This window comes from Anolis sagrei, chromosome 6 (assembly GCF_037176765.1).
Source record: "Anolis sagrei isolate rAnoSag1 chromosome 6, rAnoSag1.mat, whole genome shotgun sequence".
NCBI classification, from domain to species: domain Eukaryota; kingdom Metazoa; phylum Chordata; class Lepidosauria; order Squamata; family Dactyloidae; genus Anolis; species Anolis sagrei.
The window spans coordinates 26,085,121-26,101,480 of record NC_090026.1 but is presented as its reverse complement, the minus strand read 5'-3'; the positions used below and the strand labels follow the sequence as shown (position 1 = coordinate 26,101,480).

General features: G+C 36.5%; 2 protein-coding genes across 2 annotated transcripts; one reads left to right on the top strand and one right to left on the bottom strand.

The window, feature by feature from the left end:
- Positions 1-3,451: 3,451 nt before the first annotated feature.
- Positions 3,452-4,384, bottom strand: LOC132778042 (olfactory receptor 6B1-like). The gene has a single exon (XM_060780650.2). The coding sequence runs from the start codon at positions 4,370-4,372 to the stop codon at positions 3,452-3,454; it is 921 nt and encodes a 306-aa protein (XP_060636633.2). The 5' UTR covers positions 4,373-4,384.
- Positions 4,385-9,840: 5,456 nt separating this feature from the next.
- On the top strand, positions 9,841-10,791 carry LOC132779585 (olfactory receptor 10A2-like). Its single transcript, XM_060783269.2, has one exon. It carries the CDS (start codon positions 9,841-9,843, stop codon positions 10,789-10,791), a length of 951 nt encoding a protein of 316 aa, XP_060639252.2.
- Positions 10,792-16,360: the final 5,569 nt, after the last annotated feature.

Sequence of the window (16,360 nt, the reverse complement as noted above, 5' to 3'; positions counted from 1 at the left end):
AGTCTTGTTGAAGTTATTTCTGAATACATATGCATATAGTTTCCCTGCTTGACATGAAATTCCAAATTGCTAACTGTGATACCATGGGAAAAGTGGTAGAATGTATTTCTGCATGAAAAAGAAACACTTGTAGAGCTGTCAGCATTTCATACACATCTCTCTAATTTAAATTTAAATTTCTAATTTTTTTGTCATGCCTCTGCCATCATTGATTTCCTGTTCTTGACCTTACTATTTTTACCTGTCCTTATCATTTTGGTGCTAAATGTAATGTACAATCATATTTTATATTTGCTAAACACAAAAGCAAAATGAGTAAAATGAGTAAAAGTCAATTCATCATTTACCTGAGTTTCAGGTGAACTTCCAAAGAATGCTTCACATTACCTTTTAGGTAATAGTTGGTTATACATTGAGCAGTTTTTGAAAATCTTGTGAAGTTTTTAAAATAAGATGAACTTAAACTTGGAATTGTTTTTATAACATCTTGACTCTTCTCCAAAGATGGAACATCATCTGAGTAAATATCTGTTAATCTAATAAAAGTCCTATTTCAGTAAGGATCTATCGTAAGAAACTCTCACAATGCTGTCAAATCATACTGTTCAGAAAGAGCAATGCACTTGGTAGAAGGGTATAAGAATTATGAGCTAAAGTTGTCCTACTTACTAAAATCATCAAGGGAGCAAAGAAGTTTACTTTCTCTGCTCAGGGAATGCCTCTGTAAACTTAGCAGGCAAAATACTAATTAATTCTGCCTCATCATTTGTTCTTTTCCTATTCTAGTTCACATGCTAGAAACGTGATTGCATTAACAAAACCTAGATCAATGTCCATTTACATAGCTAGGAACCTAGGGTAGTGGTGAGGATTTAGTACTAAATAATTTATGATAACATTGATTCTCAAAACTGGCATATCTATCACTATCTGTCAAATCTATCTAGATATCTATTATGCAGACCAAGCTAAATCAGGACCCTTCCAGATAGGCCCTATATCCCAGGATCTGATCCCTGGTTTTCTGTTTATTCCAAATTGTCTGTCAGTGCAGACTCATATAATCCAGTTTAAAGCAGAAAACCTGGGATCAGATCCTGGGATATAGGGCCTGTCTGGAAAGGCCCTCAGTTGAAGCTACAGGGTACATTTACACTGTAGAATTAATGCAGTTTGACACTACTTTAATTGCCATGGAATCCTGGGAGTTGTAGTTTGGTGAGGCACCAGCACTCTTTGTCCAAGAAGACCAAAGACCTTGTAAAACAACAGCTCCCCTGGTTCCACAGCTTTGAGCTATGGCAAATAAAGAGTTGTGGCACTATTCATTCTACAGTGTAGATGCACCCAGATTTTATCCAGCTGTGTAGATGAAGTCTGAGTTCCCCATTGAGGTTCATATTGATGCCTATCATTGTCACAACTTTTCTGCCTATAAAATAATGAAAATGACCATAATGGGGGAAGAGGCACATAGTCTACAATGTAGGTTTAAAGGACAGCATCAGGAGCAATAGCTACAGATATGTAACTATGGCTGGATCTAAATTGCCATATAATCCAGATTATCAAATCAGGTAAACCAGGTTATCTGGTTTGAACTGGATTATATGACTCTACGCTGCCATATAATCCAGTTCAAAGCAAATAATCTGGATTTTACATGGCAGTTTAGATGACACCTAAATGATACATGTGGGATATAAGTAGTCCACGCCTTTGTCACGTCTCACCTTGACTACTGCAATGCTCTCTACATGGGACTGCCCTTGAAGATAGTTTGGAAGTTTGAATTGGTTCAGAGATCGGCAGCCAGGTTACTAACTAGAGCCCTGTACAGGGAAAGATCCATTTCCATGTTGCGGCAACTCCACTGGCTGCCGGTTTGCTTCCGGGCTAAGTACAAAGTCCTGGTCATTACCTTTAAAGCCCTAAATGACTCGGGTGCAGTCTATTTGACTAATTGCATTTTATCTTACAAACCAACCCAGGTACTGTGGTCAGCGAAGGAGGTATTGTTGGTGTTGGTAGTAATGTAGTTGTTTGGGGAAAAGATGTGAAGAGTGCTACTTTCACCTTTTGAAAAACCTAACTCTGAAATCCAACTCAATAACAGATTTAATAATTCAGTGCTGGGTTAGCAGTTGCTGTTGATTGATCAATGTGCATTGATATTTTGGATAGAAATCAGTACTCAGTTTTTTTCTTGCTCAAAGTAGAAATGTGGGTTTTTGCATATTTTCAATATATGCATTTTTGGTGTTTTAGTGAAATTTTACAAATGCTTTTCAGTTAATTTTTTTTCCTGAAAATTTGATTTTTTTTACATAGAATGCATTTTTACAGAATACAATATTTCTCATAAAGTACATCATTGATTTCTTCCACTTGTAGAAGTGTTGCCTTTTCCACTCTCACAAAAGGGACAAACACCTCACAGTATTATTTATTTATTTATTTAAATATTTAGATTCCGCCCTACATTGAAAAATATCAGGGAAGTTTACAGTATAGTTGACCAATTTTAATAGGTGTCAATATATTAATAAATCATGCTTTGTTAATGACAAGAACTTTTGTGGGTATCATTTATCTCCCTAATTAACATAGATTTAAGGGAAACAAGACATATTTTGCACATTGTTATCTCACTGCATTCACATATGAGATATCTAAGAGTTTTATCATTGATGTTTAATGAACTTCCTTGTCATTGTTACTTTCACACTTCATCCATCCAATGATTTAATATAAAGTCAGAATTGCATGTATTGTAATTGTAAAATGCAATGCTTATGGATCTCAGTTGCATGGTTAATACTTAACATGAAAGGAACACATTTCTACATATTTTTTACAATAGAAAAACAGCAACAGAAAATCTTTAATGTGGAAAAAAACTGTGCTACAAAAAGTACCTATACTTGAATTATTGGCTTTGAGTCCCTAGAAGTCTCCAGGAAATAAAGAAATAAGGAAACCCAATGGGATACTTTGTGCTACCCACAAGCATATTAGTAGGGAAACTGTTGGTCATTGATTAACCCAAGAAACACTGGAATAGACTACTCTTGGGAAATCTGAATAGCATTGGAGACAATTTGAATTATTTGATGGGAAAGGTGGGGCATAGACAATGCGACAGCTAAGCCAGGAAGTGGGGAGTGAAGGAGTGAGGAGGAAGGTCTTCTTGAATGTTTCCAGCAATAGCTTTAAAAATGCTCTCACCATTGGCTTAAGTGAAAAGGGAAAACTGTTTCATCTTCAGGGAAGTGGGAAGGAAATAGGAGAATTTGAATTGATACAACATTGACCATTATGTGAATAATATGGGGGGAAAACTGGTATATTTTAAATGATGCCAGGGCACAGAGTACCTCCCTCTGTTATCATTGTCTATCTCCTATGACTCTAATGGTCAGTACAGATAACTGTGTCGACATTCTACAAATTACAAAAAAACTTTTTTCAGGGCTTCTTTGACATCTTGATTCCTTAGACAGTAAATGCAGGGATTCAACATCGGTGTGACAATAGTGTACACAACTGAAACAAGCTTATTGAGATCAAAAGAGTGGATTCTTCTGGGTCGAGCGTACATGAAGAGGGTAGCAGAGAAGAAGATCGTAACCACAGTGAGGTGTGAAGCACAAGTGGAAAAAGCTTTCTTTTTCCCTTGCATTGTGGGAATATGTAAAATGGTCCCTATTATGCACACATATGACCCAATGTTGATAGAAAGTGGAATTATGAGGATAATGAGGGCAAAAACGAAGTCCACCACCTCAGCCACTGTGCGGTCTGTGCAGGAGAGGTTGAGCAAAGGTGAGATATCACAGAAGAAATGGTTGATGATGTTGGGTCCACAAAAGCTCAAGCGGGATATGAAGAGGACCTTTAACATTGAAATGAGGAAACCAGTAAGCCAGGATCCAACAGCTAAGTGCAAGCAAAACCGAGCAGTCATAATAACTGGATAACGCAGAGGGTTGCAGATAGCAACATAGCGATCATAAGCCATGACAGCCAAGAGAACACACTCAGTGCAGACTAGAGATATGAAAAAGTATAGCTGAGCCATGCATCCTCCATAAGAAATGCTTTTGTTCTTTGCGACAAAATTAACCAGGAGTTTAGGAACTGTCACAGAAATGTACCAAGTTTCCAGGAAAGATAGGTGACTGAGGAAAAAGTACATTGGTTTATGAAGTTGTTTGTTAATCCTTATCAGCATAATAATGACAATGTTCTCCAACAGAGTGAGGATATAGACAATAAGGAATATTATAAACAGTAGTATCTGAAATTCCATGAAAGTGGGAAAGCCCAGAAGAAGAAACTCCTGAACTCTGGACTGGTTTTCCGATTTCATATTCGTCAAAAGATCTACAGAAAAATGAAAGATTAATCATGCTTCATATTGCTGAATGAAGGGAAATCTTCACAGAAGAAAACAACATTTTATGCACTCAAGAAAACGCAAAATTCAGGAAATGCATGAATAAATGCAATGCATTGAAGTGTGATGCAGGGGTGAAAGGCAGACATTCTAAATATTTTCTCTGCAAATCTCCTGTCTCAGCTGTTTCCCTAAACATGATTCCACAAAGTGAGAGGATCCCAGGTTACTTCTGGATAAGAATATATGGAACAATATATGGTTGTGTTTTACACCTCTGATTCCAAGTTTAAGCAAACTCAAAATGCTTTCTCTTTTGTTATAATGTATTTTAAGACAACAGTAAAGAGACTAAAAGAAATTAATATTAAGTCTGAAAAGCTATGATCAAATTTGTGCTTGTGGGTTAAATTCCATGCAGTTCATGGGGATGCTTCAGGCAGGTCACTATCTCTCAGTCTAACTCACTTGGCAATGTTAAAATGCAATGCAGGTCATCTTGCAAGAAGTTGTGAATGTATCCATAGAACAAATTACCTAAGATATTAATTTAATAGTATATGATTATACAAATCTTGAACAGTCAGACATATTTTGGTTTTCTTCCACTGGTTCCTTTCTACTCATGGTTATTGAGATAATTATATTTTGTTTGGATGGTACAACTTCTACCTGCATATTGATTAATCAATTACATTTCCATACTACCTAATAACAAAGATGTCTTTAAAATCTCTTAAATATATATATAAAAACATTTGAAGTTGGAGATGGTGTTGCTGATAATGTTGCTGATGATTTCTCAAAATAGTTATTGAACATAACCAATTTAACATTAATATGACATAATAGCAAATCACTGTAGCCAGGATCCAACACATTTCTTAAAGTAATTAATTTCTTAAAATTAATGTTCCCAAACTCACTTAGATTATGTCTTTGCAAAATGCAATGAAAGATAAAGGAAAATAAAATTATTTTTTTCTTTCAAGCATAGAAAATACCACCTTGACAATTTATCATGTTTCACTTTTAAACATTACATCATAGGAAAAGAAGGAGAAATAAATATATTTCAACAAAAACAATTTTTCTGGACTTTATTGAAGAAATACTTTGAATTAACGAAATAAAATTTGCATACTTACAACCTGCAGTGGATGTGAATGTCTGCAAATGCAATGTGTGCATTCAGAAATAATGATGTTTCCAGAGGAGTGTGCCAAAAAAAAAAAAGAAAAGAAAAAGGAAGCAGAATATAAAGGATGATATTTCTGGGGACATAAAGTCCTGGCTATACTAAGAACGTTAATAGATGCATTTTAGCTGCTGAACTTGCAGGATTTTTTAGTTCACTCTTTTATTCTTTCTGTATGATACTGAATTTTGCTCTGCTCAGTGCAGCAAGTGTGTCTCAGTTTCCTCCCCTCTGCTTATGGCATAGCATGGTCTGAGACTGGCATATTTATGTGAACAAGACTTGAAGTTACATCAGTTAATTTTCCCTTCGAGTTCTTATTACAACTCTTCATTTTTCTAAAACTTATTTTCCTCTTCTTCAGAAACTAAATGAAGACCATGGTTTGGGGGAGTGAAATACCTCACCATGGTAGTCTAAATATAGGTTCTGGAAACTTCTCATAGTAAAATAATTTTATTTCAATTTATCTTTGTATCCTATATGAATGAAAAAGATCTATGGAAAGTAAATTAGACAGAAGTTACCACTAATGGATTTCATATCCAACAATCAGTATTTAGTTGTATCCTAAAAGCCAAAATGTCAGTGACTAAGGAGTTTATTACACAAGGCAGCAAATCGCAAATTACAGCAGGACAATAGCATCTTTGCCTTTTACTTATCACTTGACATAATTCTTTTTCATCTATTTTCCTGGTGGAAAACATCCTGGAAAGGGTTTTTTTTAAAACAAACATTAATAACCTGTTAATGACTTTTTTTGGTAAAAGAAACATCTTTCAAATATGTCTCACTGGGAGCATGTGTAAGAAGAGCTATCATGTGATAAGACCATGGAACTAATGTCCTGTTTTATATGTGATTTGTTTACATTGCTTGATAAACTTCCAAGACAAAAAGAAGAATAAAGAAAGTGAGATTAATGGAACTGGTATTACAAACTAACACATACAGTATGTTGTATGTTCTTTGGTGAATGGAAAGGTTAATGTCAGGCAAGGGCACTATAGTATGAAGAGATAAAGCAATCAATACTGGAAAAGCAAGGAAAAAGGAAGGAGAATGAATGACCACCTTTCCCCCTGGTCTTCTTTTTCATTAAAGATCTAAACAGATACACCAGCTAACAGGCATATTAGCATTGTCAATGTTATTTCATCAAAAATCATCTATAATCCAAGACAAATGAACTGATGGATATCATCATCATCAGCTATTCCCTGTGACCGCGTATGATTGTCTTCCAAGGCTAGTGTCTTGGGATTGGGTACATAACTGTAGAAACCTATTCTGGATCCGCATGGTCTATCACATTGGACATCAATTTCCAGGTGGAAGAACTATGGCTAATAAAGACCACTCCAGGCCCTCATGATTGTCTTCAGCTTTGATTTATGACCCATGCTAAGTGCTATGTGAGCATTGCTGGTCTCTTCAGGGTTAAGCAGGCTCTTTCTTCCCTTTATCTGATTTTTTTAAAAAAATACTGTGTCTCGGGGGACTTCGACAGTTTGCTAAGGGTGGTATCTGTAACCTGCAGTCATCGCAGGAGGAATATATGAGTTTGGTGTTCTTTGGCAACCTGTTGGTGAAATGTAGAGCTCTGGAATGGCTTCTTTAGGTTTAGTGATCCAAGGTGTTGTGAAAGATTCTGGTTTTAAATTGATTTTTAAATCAATTTAAAACCAGATATACGATATCATGGAACCACTGATGACGCAACTGGACAATGATTTGATATGGAGACACTTAGGATAATGTTTTTAAGGCTTTGTATAGTTTTTATATTTTTATAATGCCTGCTAGTGTTTTAACATTATTTTACAGTCAACTATCTACAATCTCTGTGATTGTGTGTAATACCCCCACAAAAGTGTGAAAACTGTGAATAAAAAACCCATTGTTTTTTATCCTGAGATCTCTCTACGGATCTCTAGATCCTCCAGGATAACTGCCAGATGTTGACCACAGGACTATGTAGAAGAACTGTGAAATGCTTAGAGAAGCATTTTCTTGAGGAATCTCATCATCCTCCAGTATAATTCTATGGCAAAAAAGTTGTACTGGAAAACTAGAAATTAACAGAGAACATATCAATGAATAATCAAATCTGAAAACTCACTAATGTGGAGGGCTGACTGAACTGTGATTTTAAAACAAGCTATAACCAAATGCCTATGGGACTGATTTCTAAAACAAATAAATGATCTATATTCTACTAAGTAAAAAATATTCTCAGTTCTTTGTTTGGATCACTATTTCTTCTTACCTCCAGGGGTTGAAAAATGAACGACCCTTGAGAATATTCTTTACTGAATCAGGAGCCAACTCTCAAACATGCCTACAAAACCATCCATATTATCAGTCAGAAGGTACAGAATGAACACACCCATGACAGCGTTGCGAAGTCAGTTAATGTCATCAATTCAGATAAGATTTATATGCCTGCTTCTGATGTTTATCACTATGACAAACAGGTAAATACTATAGGATAAGAAGAGATATTTCATAGCAATGCCAGAAGACATATTTAAATATTGTTCTTAAAATTTAAAATATTGACACCAAATCAGGTGAAGATAGAAGTTGTATTAGCAAACAATAAAAATCCACTGGTAACATTAACTTCATTCATTAGACCATTGTATCTAAACCAGTATGCTTTTGTTGGCCATTTTCTCACTGATAATATTTTCTTCCAGATTTTTCTTCCAGTAATCTGAATTTATTTTATATACAATAAACAAGGTGGCAATGGGGGTGTACAAATGTGGATGTGTGAGAGACCCCCCCCCCCAATCATTTTGGTGGCCCACATATCATATTTTTGGCATGCTAGAACTGCAATTGTGTTATTTGTGATCATTATTCTGGCCAATTTTCATTTTTTAAGAGTGATTAGATGACATTTGAGAGTTCTTTAGGTAAATAACCATATCTGCAGGCGGTTTTGGGTCTATTTGGCTATGCTTAGTTGGACTTCTCACTAAGTATGTGTGCTTAGATTATGCTGTACAATGCTTGAGAGTACTTCAAGTCCTCAGAAATGTCCCAATTGTAGACAGAAGGTGCACCACCCAACTCAGTAGATTTTTGAAAAGTCCTAAAGTGTTATGAAATAGAGCATGCTCCATTCCATTTAATGAAAATCACCAGCTCATCCCCATAAATGGGGAAATTCTTATGCTTTTATGATAGTGGGATTTTGGGGATACCATATGTGTATAGTTGGTTATTCCAAGAATTGAAATTGGTTGGAAGGCAGCAGAGATGCAAGGATGTTTTGATTTGTGTGTGTGTGCATGTGTGCATGCATGTATAAAGTTTATGTATAAAATATTTAAATAAAAAATTAAAATATTATCACCATATTGTGAAACTAAACTGTGGAAGCCTCCCGTCTCCCAAATGTACCTGCAATTCTCTCACTCCTAGTGTTGGCAAATATTTTTAGCTTACAACCAGCCATATGGATGGTCCAATAAAATTTCAGAATGACAGTTTTATTTACTTTGGAATTATTATCATTTTAGAGAAGAATTTACCTGAATTCTCAGGCTTCATCTAAACTGAATTTAGATCTACATATGTTGAATTGAATCCATCTGATTTTACTCTGACCACATTAACCTGATCTTATCATCACTTCTTCTTCTTTTTCTTTAGGTTCTATGGGGACTGAAATAATCTTACTGTGTCCCATTGTGTTGATAGTATACACCAGACATCCCAACTGCATGGTAGAATTTCTTTATAGAGTGTTAATTGTATGCCATATTATATTGCTGTGAAGTTATACTAAGGACTTTCTCACATGCGCTAGAATTGCTCTGGCCGCTAGAATCGCCCTGGATTGCTGTGGATTGTGGTGATTATGGTGGTGCTCATGAAGGGGACATAGGGACCTGTTATCCCTTGCCTTACACCATCCCGGCTTTCCCCATCTCATCACACTTGGGAAAGTCTCCTTAAGCCGGCTCAAACAATCTGTCCTTATGGAAAAATGGGGAGCCATCCGTCAACCACCACTGGCAATTTTTTGGGAGTGGCAGGGTTTTGGCGACAGTTCCACCCTGGAGCCGTCCCAGGAGTACTTTTCTGGTTTGTGATGGGAGCCATTGGACTCCATGGCAGAACTGAGAAACACTTGCTGCTGCCACTGCCAAATTTTGGGCTTTGTGAAGAAGTCCATAGTCACATCTATCTGATCATCTGTTTATTTTGCTTTTTCTTCCACAGTATGACCATGAATAAGAGCACAGTGGATAGTTTTCTACTACTGGGATTCTCCGATTTTCCAGGTCTTGAGGGCTTGTTCTTCTCTGCTTTCTTAACTATCTATGTATTGATTCTCATTGGGAATATCCTTATAATTATTGTCACCCTGGTTGACCGGTCACTTTCCAACCCCATGTATTTCTTCCTCAGGAACTTGTCCTGTGTGGAGATCTGCTACACCTCGGTCATAATCCCCATAATGCTTGAAAACCTTCTGTCAGATGACAAAACCATACCATTCATTAGCTGTGCTTTTCAAATGATCATGTTCCTCATATCAGGAGCAGCAGAATGCTTCCTTTTGGCTGTCATGGCATATGACCGGTATGCTGCCATTTGCCAGCCCTTGCATTACATGGTCATTATGAGCAGGCAAGTATGCTTTGGGCTGGTGGCAGCCTCATGGCTAGCTGGAATTCCAGTTCAACTTAGCCAAACAGTTCTAGTGTTCACCTCCCATTTCTGTGACTCAAATGAAATCAACCATTTCTTCTGTGACATCCCTGCTTTGCTCAGTCTAGTATGTGGAGATACGTCTCTGAATGAACAGATAGCACTCGTGGAAGTCGTAATACTGGCACTAATTCCATTTGTCCTGATCTTTTTGTCATACATCTACATTGGCAACACTATTCTGAAGATGCCATCTGTTGAAGGAAAGCGCAAGGCCTTCTCAACATGTTCTTCACATCTCATGGTGGTGGTGGTATTCTATGGCTCTGGAATGAGTGTGTATCTGACACCGAAGTCAAGCCATTCTCTGGATACAAATAAATTTCTGTCACTCTTTTATACTATCCTGCCAGCATTGCTGAACCCTCTCATTTACAGTCTGAGGAACAAGGAAATCCAAGTTGGTCTTAAAAAGTTTGCTTCACCCTTCTTTTCATTAAAGAAAAGGAAACCAAAATAAATTTAAAATACTGAGTAGAATTCCTCTCCAGTTGATCCTATGTCTATTGCTAAGGGTATGAAATCAATTTTAGTAATATGTGAATGGTCACAAATATTAAAATAAAACAAAGCATAAAATAAAACAATTTCATTTGAATGAATGAATGGATTGGTGGTTAATAGAAAAGGAAACACTCTGAGTTACACTGAGTAAACCAATTGTATAAGAAGTTGAAAGTATAAAGCCTAAGGATTGATTGCCTCAGGATGGGAAAGGGAAACAGGCAATCTCATGAACTGGGATAGTGTCATTGGTAAAGAATTGGGAGTTCATTATTATTAATTAGGTAATAATCCAGATTATGCTATTTTGCTTTGTCTAAAAAGTAGGGGCAGATATGGATGTTCTGATGCTTTATTTATACTCTATCCTTCAGTCAAAAAGTCTTACAAATATTTCATTAAACAGTTTCTTGCTGTCAGACTTATAGTCTAAATAAATAAGACAGGACATAGTATGAAAAGGAATGGGATTGGAAGAAGTGATTAAGTCCAGCACATAGCATAATCAAATTGGAAGAGATCACAAGGGCAGTCTGATCCAGTTCCTTGCCATACTGTTTCCTGTTCTCTCTCTCAAAGACTAGAACAGTTGCAGTTTCTATACAGCAAGATCCATCACCAGTTAGTGCCCAGGCACAATGGACCTGTGTTTTGAGTATTCTTATATGAACTGATAACCCTGTTTTAAAGATTAGTTGAACAAATTCCAATATTTTACAAATTAGGAGGTTTAGGGTTTTTGGATCATACACAGATATTAAATCAATGTATCCATTTAAAATTTGTCAATGCAGAAAAGATTGGATTCAAGATATATTAATTTTGAGGTAGTATAGATAAAAGAGTATTTTTATTGAATTGATATGTAGCAGTATGAAGGACAACCAAGGCTTTAGCTATATGGTTTTAACAGCTTTTAACAGCTTTTATGTATTTGTATGTTTTTTATGTTTAATATATTGTATTTTATATATTTTGTACTGCAATTGTGGTACTGAAGGGACCAATCTGTAAGCCGCTCTGAGAACTTTTCAGGGTGAGAAGAGTGGGGTATACATATGGAAAATAAATAAATAGATCTATAGAAGTAACAGTATTGCTCAGTGGCTGGTAGTAGTGTATGAATAAAACTTTCTATTTCTCTGCTACTTCCCTCCATTCACCAGACATAAATAAAACTTTCTAGGTTGATAATAGTAGTTCAAAATATAATTTTACAGGATTTTATTTTACACCATAAGATTGTATCTTACAGAACATGGTATTTTAATAAATGAATGAATAACTAAAGTTTTTATATAAAATAGATGGAAGGTCAATTTGTCCTGTGAAGTGGATAAAATCTATTATATAGGTTTGAGTTACGTTATCCTCCTCCTCATCATCATCATCATCATCATCATCATCATCATCATCATATACATTTATACCCTGCTTTATCTCCCCTGAAGGGGACTCAAAGCAGCTTAACATTAAAAAATCAGCATAACAATTTAAAATATACCGGGATTGTGGCACAGCTGGCTGAGAGTCAGCTGCATTAAGATCACTCTGACCAAATGGTCATGAGTTCGAAGCCAGCCCAGGTTGGAGTGGGTTTCCAACCAATTGTGTGTAGCCTGTTGTTGACCTTTGCAACCCGAAAGACAGTTGCATCTGTCAAGTAGGAAAATAAGGTACCACCTTAAAGTGTGGGCAAGCTAAATTAACTGATTTATGAGGCCATAAAGAAGATTCCAGCAAAGCATTCCAGCAGGGAAGCATGCGGGGAATGCGGAAGTGCTTCATCAGCGTCACAGATGGACGATTAAAATGACAGCTCCCTGGAGGCCAGAAAAAGTTAAATAGCCTCTGTGTATGTCTGTATATGTTTGTATGTTAAAAATTGGCATTGAATGTTTGCCATATATGTGTACACTGTAATCTGCCCTGAGTCCCCTGCGGGGTGAGAAGGGCAGAATATAAAAGCTGTAAATAAATTAATAATACATAAATAAATATACAAATAGGTAAAGGTAAAGGTTTTCTCCTGACATCAAGTCCAGTCGTGCCCAACGCTGGGGGTTGTTGCTCCATTTCTAAGCCGAAGAGCCAGCATTGTAAGGTAGATACCTCCAAAGTCATGTGGCCAGCATGACTGCATGGAGAGCCATTAGCTTCCCACCAGAACGGTACCTATTGACCTACTCACATTTGCATGTTTTTGAACTGTTAGGTTGGCAGAAGCCAATAGCAGGAGTTCACACTGCTCCCCCGATTTGAACCTGTGACCTTTCAGTCAGCAAGTTCAGCAGCTCAATGCATTAACCCCCTGCGGCACCAGCACCACCAGCAGTATTAAAGAAACAAAATCAGTACATACATGTAAATGAAATTACATACTTTCCACTCCTGTCTAATTCTACCTTAGTCTTCTTTCTCCTTATTTGGATATAGACCAAATATAAAAATTGCTGATGAACTGGGAATATATCAACAGGTAATAGGGAGGGCTAGAGTTACTGTGAAGAGCATGGAATTGCTTAACAGCAGGGTCTGACAACATGTTGCCAATGTCTAGCTCCCCAAGCTGTTTCTGCAAGGTCAGAGCTCTCACTACTGCTGCTAAATTTGACAACATCTTGTGTAGTGTGTGACAGTAGAGTATTAAGAATATGAATTTTGTACTCTAAAGCAAGATTAGTTGGAAAGGTCATTTCCCGGTCATGGAAGCCGAACACTAGATTTGAATCTCAGCATGCTGCAAGGATAAGAAGTAACTTGTTGCCCTTTTCAATGGCTGAAAGTCCACCTTTTGGAAAAGTAGAGAGAAAGGATAACCACCTCATATTGTTCCTGGGAACTCTAGAAGCCACTAAGGATCTTATTAGACAGGCAGGGGTAATGCAGTGGACAGTGGGGAAAATCTGCCAGGCTCTGTTCTCTCCCATTGAGATTTGTGTTATTTCTTCCCATATTGTTTTCCCATCTATCTCTGCTTCCTCTTCACCTCCTATTCCCTTCTTCAATGAGAAGTTGGGTAAACGCAACACTGCAATGCTGCCTCAATGGAGCCCCACAGAGTCCCACCAGAAGTAGCCCTGCATTACATGATGGGTTCTGTGGGACTCTGTTCTGGCAGCAGAGAGAAGTGGGGAGAAGACGCTTCTCTCCTTGCATTTGATTCTTAATCAGTGGCAATAGGACTCCAAGGAAGCTTAGAGGTCTAATTGCCATCTTGTCATAGCTGAAATAAGTTTAAAGCTTCCCACAATGCCTTACATTAGGGCTTTAAAATGTGGTTTCTATGAAATCAGAAATATTTGTCATAAGTACATTTTAGGTTGGGAGCCCCTGGTGGCACACTGAGCTGCTGAACTTACTGACCAAAAGGTCACCAGTTTGACTCTGGGGAGCGGAGTGAGCTCACGATGCTAGTCCCAGCTTCTGCCAACCTAGCAGTTCAAAAACATGCAAATGTGTGTAGATCAATAGGTACTGCTTCTGCAGGAAGGTAACCGTGCTCCATGCTGTCATGCTAGCCACATGACCTTGGCGGCGTCTATGGATAACACCTGCTCTTCGGCTTAGAAATGGAGATGAGCACCAACCCCCAGAGTCAGACACAATTAGACTTAATGTCAAGGGGAAACCTATACTTTTACCTTTACATTTTAGATTGCTGTGAAGAGACAGCGCAGGAATGCAGTCCACTGTGCAATAGTTCTGGCAAGGAGTAATGAACATGGCCGACTCCATACATTTTTAAAGGATGTGCCAAAAATCCATTATTCTACTTTATGATAGTAATTCTTAAATGTTTCTCACTTGTGACTCCTTTTTTGCTGCGAATTTTTAATGCAATCTTAGATATAGGTACATAATATTAAATAACATTGCAATTAAGCAAAATCAGCATTTGCAAGGCTTTCTAATTGCTTTGTGAACCCAAGATTCTTTTAGGAGATCCAAATGAGGATACAATCCACAGTTTAAGAAGTTTTGCTTTAAATATATGATGTTTTATTAATTCAATAAAATTTAATTCTTTAAACTAAAGGTGTGAAGAACTAAAAACAATATACAACAAATCCAGTAATTTTTAAATTAACAGTTGCCCATCTCTTTGCTGCATTTGGACCAATGAACTTATTTGTATTCATTTTTGTTCCTTTTCCACTGTGGTCATTGTTATATGTGGACTAGTTTTAACTTCTGATTTTTCTGATTACTTTATGTCTGTAACCACTATGCAGTTAGAAAACTCTCCTTTTTAAAAAAAAAAAAAAAGTATGCAGTTGGCATGATCAGAGAAAGATGCCTTCTGAGGCTCCAACCCTTGGGAGAGAAATACTATTTTTCATGTCTAGTCCCAAGGTAGAGTTGTAAGAAGATAAGTAGATATGCATGCAGTAGGAGAAAAAAATTTCATACAAATGTTATGTGTCCACTTGCAGATGAAGTCAAGGGTGGGGGGACTTTCATCTGGAAAAAACAAGGTAAAATTCTTATTTTATTTCCATTATAACTATTTGTTCAATAGGAAATATAAACTACAGAAAGTGTTAATCTTCAGAAGAGAAAAGGTTAAATATCCCTCATCCAAAATGCTTGAGATCAGAAGAGTTTCACCTGCATACATAATATTAGAGATGGGACTCAAGTCTAAAAATTAAATTAATATATGTTTCACTTACATCTTATAAAATTTCTATTTACGACCAGCAGCAAGCAACCCATTTTATCGGTACATCTTTTCTACATAGCCTGAAGGTAATTTAATATACAATATTTCAATACAGAGAGGATTATGTAGCATAAAGTGCTTTTAAGCCCCAAATGCTATCTCCATATTTTGTGGAAAGTGATTTTTTAAAAGTAAATAATTATTTTAAATGATTAATGATATTACAATGGCTAATTTGACAGATATAAATAAATGCACTCAGAATCTGTACTATTATATATCTTGACAATGAGTATAGAAAGTCCTAATTTATAGAAAATTACTTCTTTTTCTGATTGGCTACCATATGTAGCTGCCAGTTCTGACAGATGAAAAGTAGCCCAACAAATCAATAGATTAAAAAACCCATTAATTAACCTACCAATTATCAATTTGTTGAAAGATGGGTCTTATTAATCCATTCGTGGAAGAGAAATAAAAGTTTCATCTATTGGATAGTGTAATTGAATTTAAGGATGTTAGTCATTTTTGTTTGCATATGACTTTGTTATATCAGTACTGATATTGCAGTTTTAAATTATTAAGCCCATTTTTTCTGCAGTTGATCAGTTAATACCAGCACAACAGTTGTGTGCTGGGAATAAACTAAATGGCAGGAAATAAACCATTGCAAAAAATGAGATAAACTACATATGTACCGTTTCAATATGAAACTGATAAAAAAATAAAACAATGTGATCACTGATAAGTTGTATTCACATAGTGTGAGGTTACACTCTTCCAGTTTTGATTAGTGTTGTAGATGGTGTGAGATAGAAAAATATTTTGAAGTGTTCTAGGGGGATCTTGCTCTGCTCTT

What these genes read in the sequence shown, in the direction of transcription:
- LOC132779585 (XM_060783269.2), top strand. Translation starts at nt 9,841, where the DNA reads ATGACCATGAATAAGAGCACAGTGGATAGTTTTCTACTACTGGGATTC.
- LOC132778042 (XM_060780650.2), bottom strand. Translation starts at nt 4,372, where the DNA reads ATGAAATCGGAAAACCAGTCCAGAGTTCAGGAGTTTCTTCTTCTGGGC.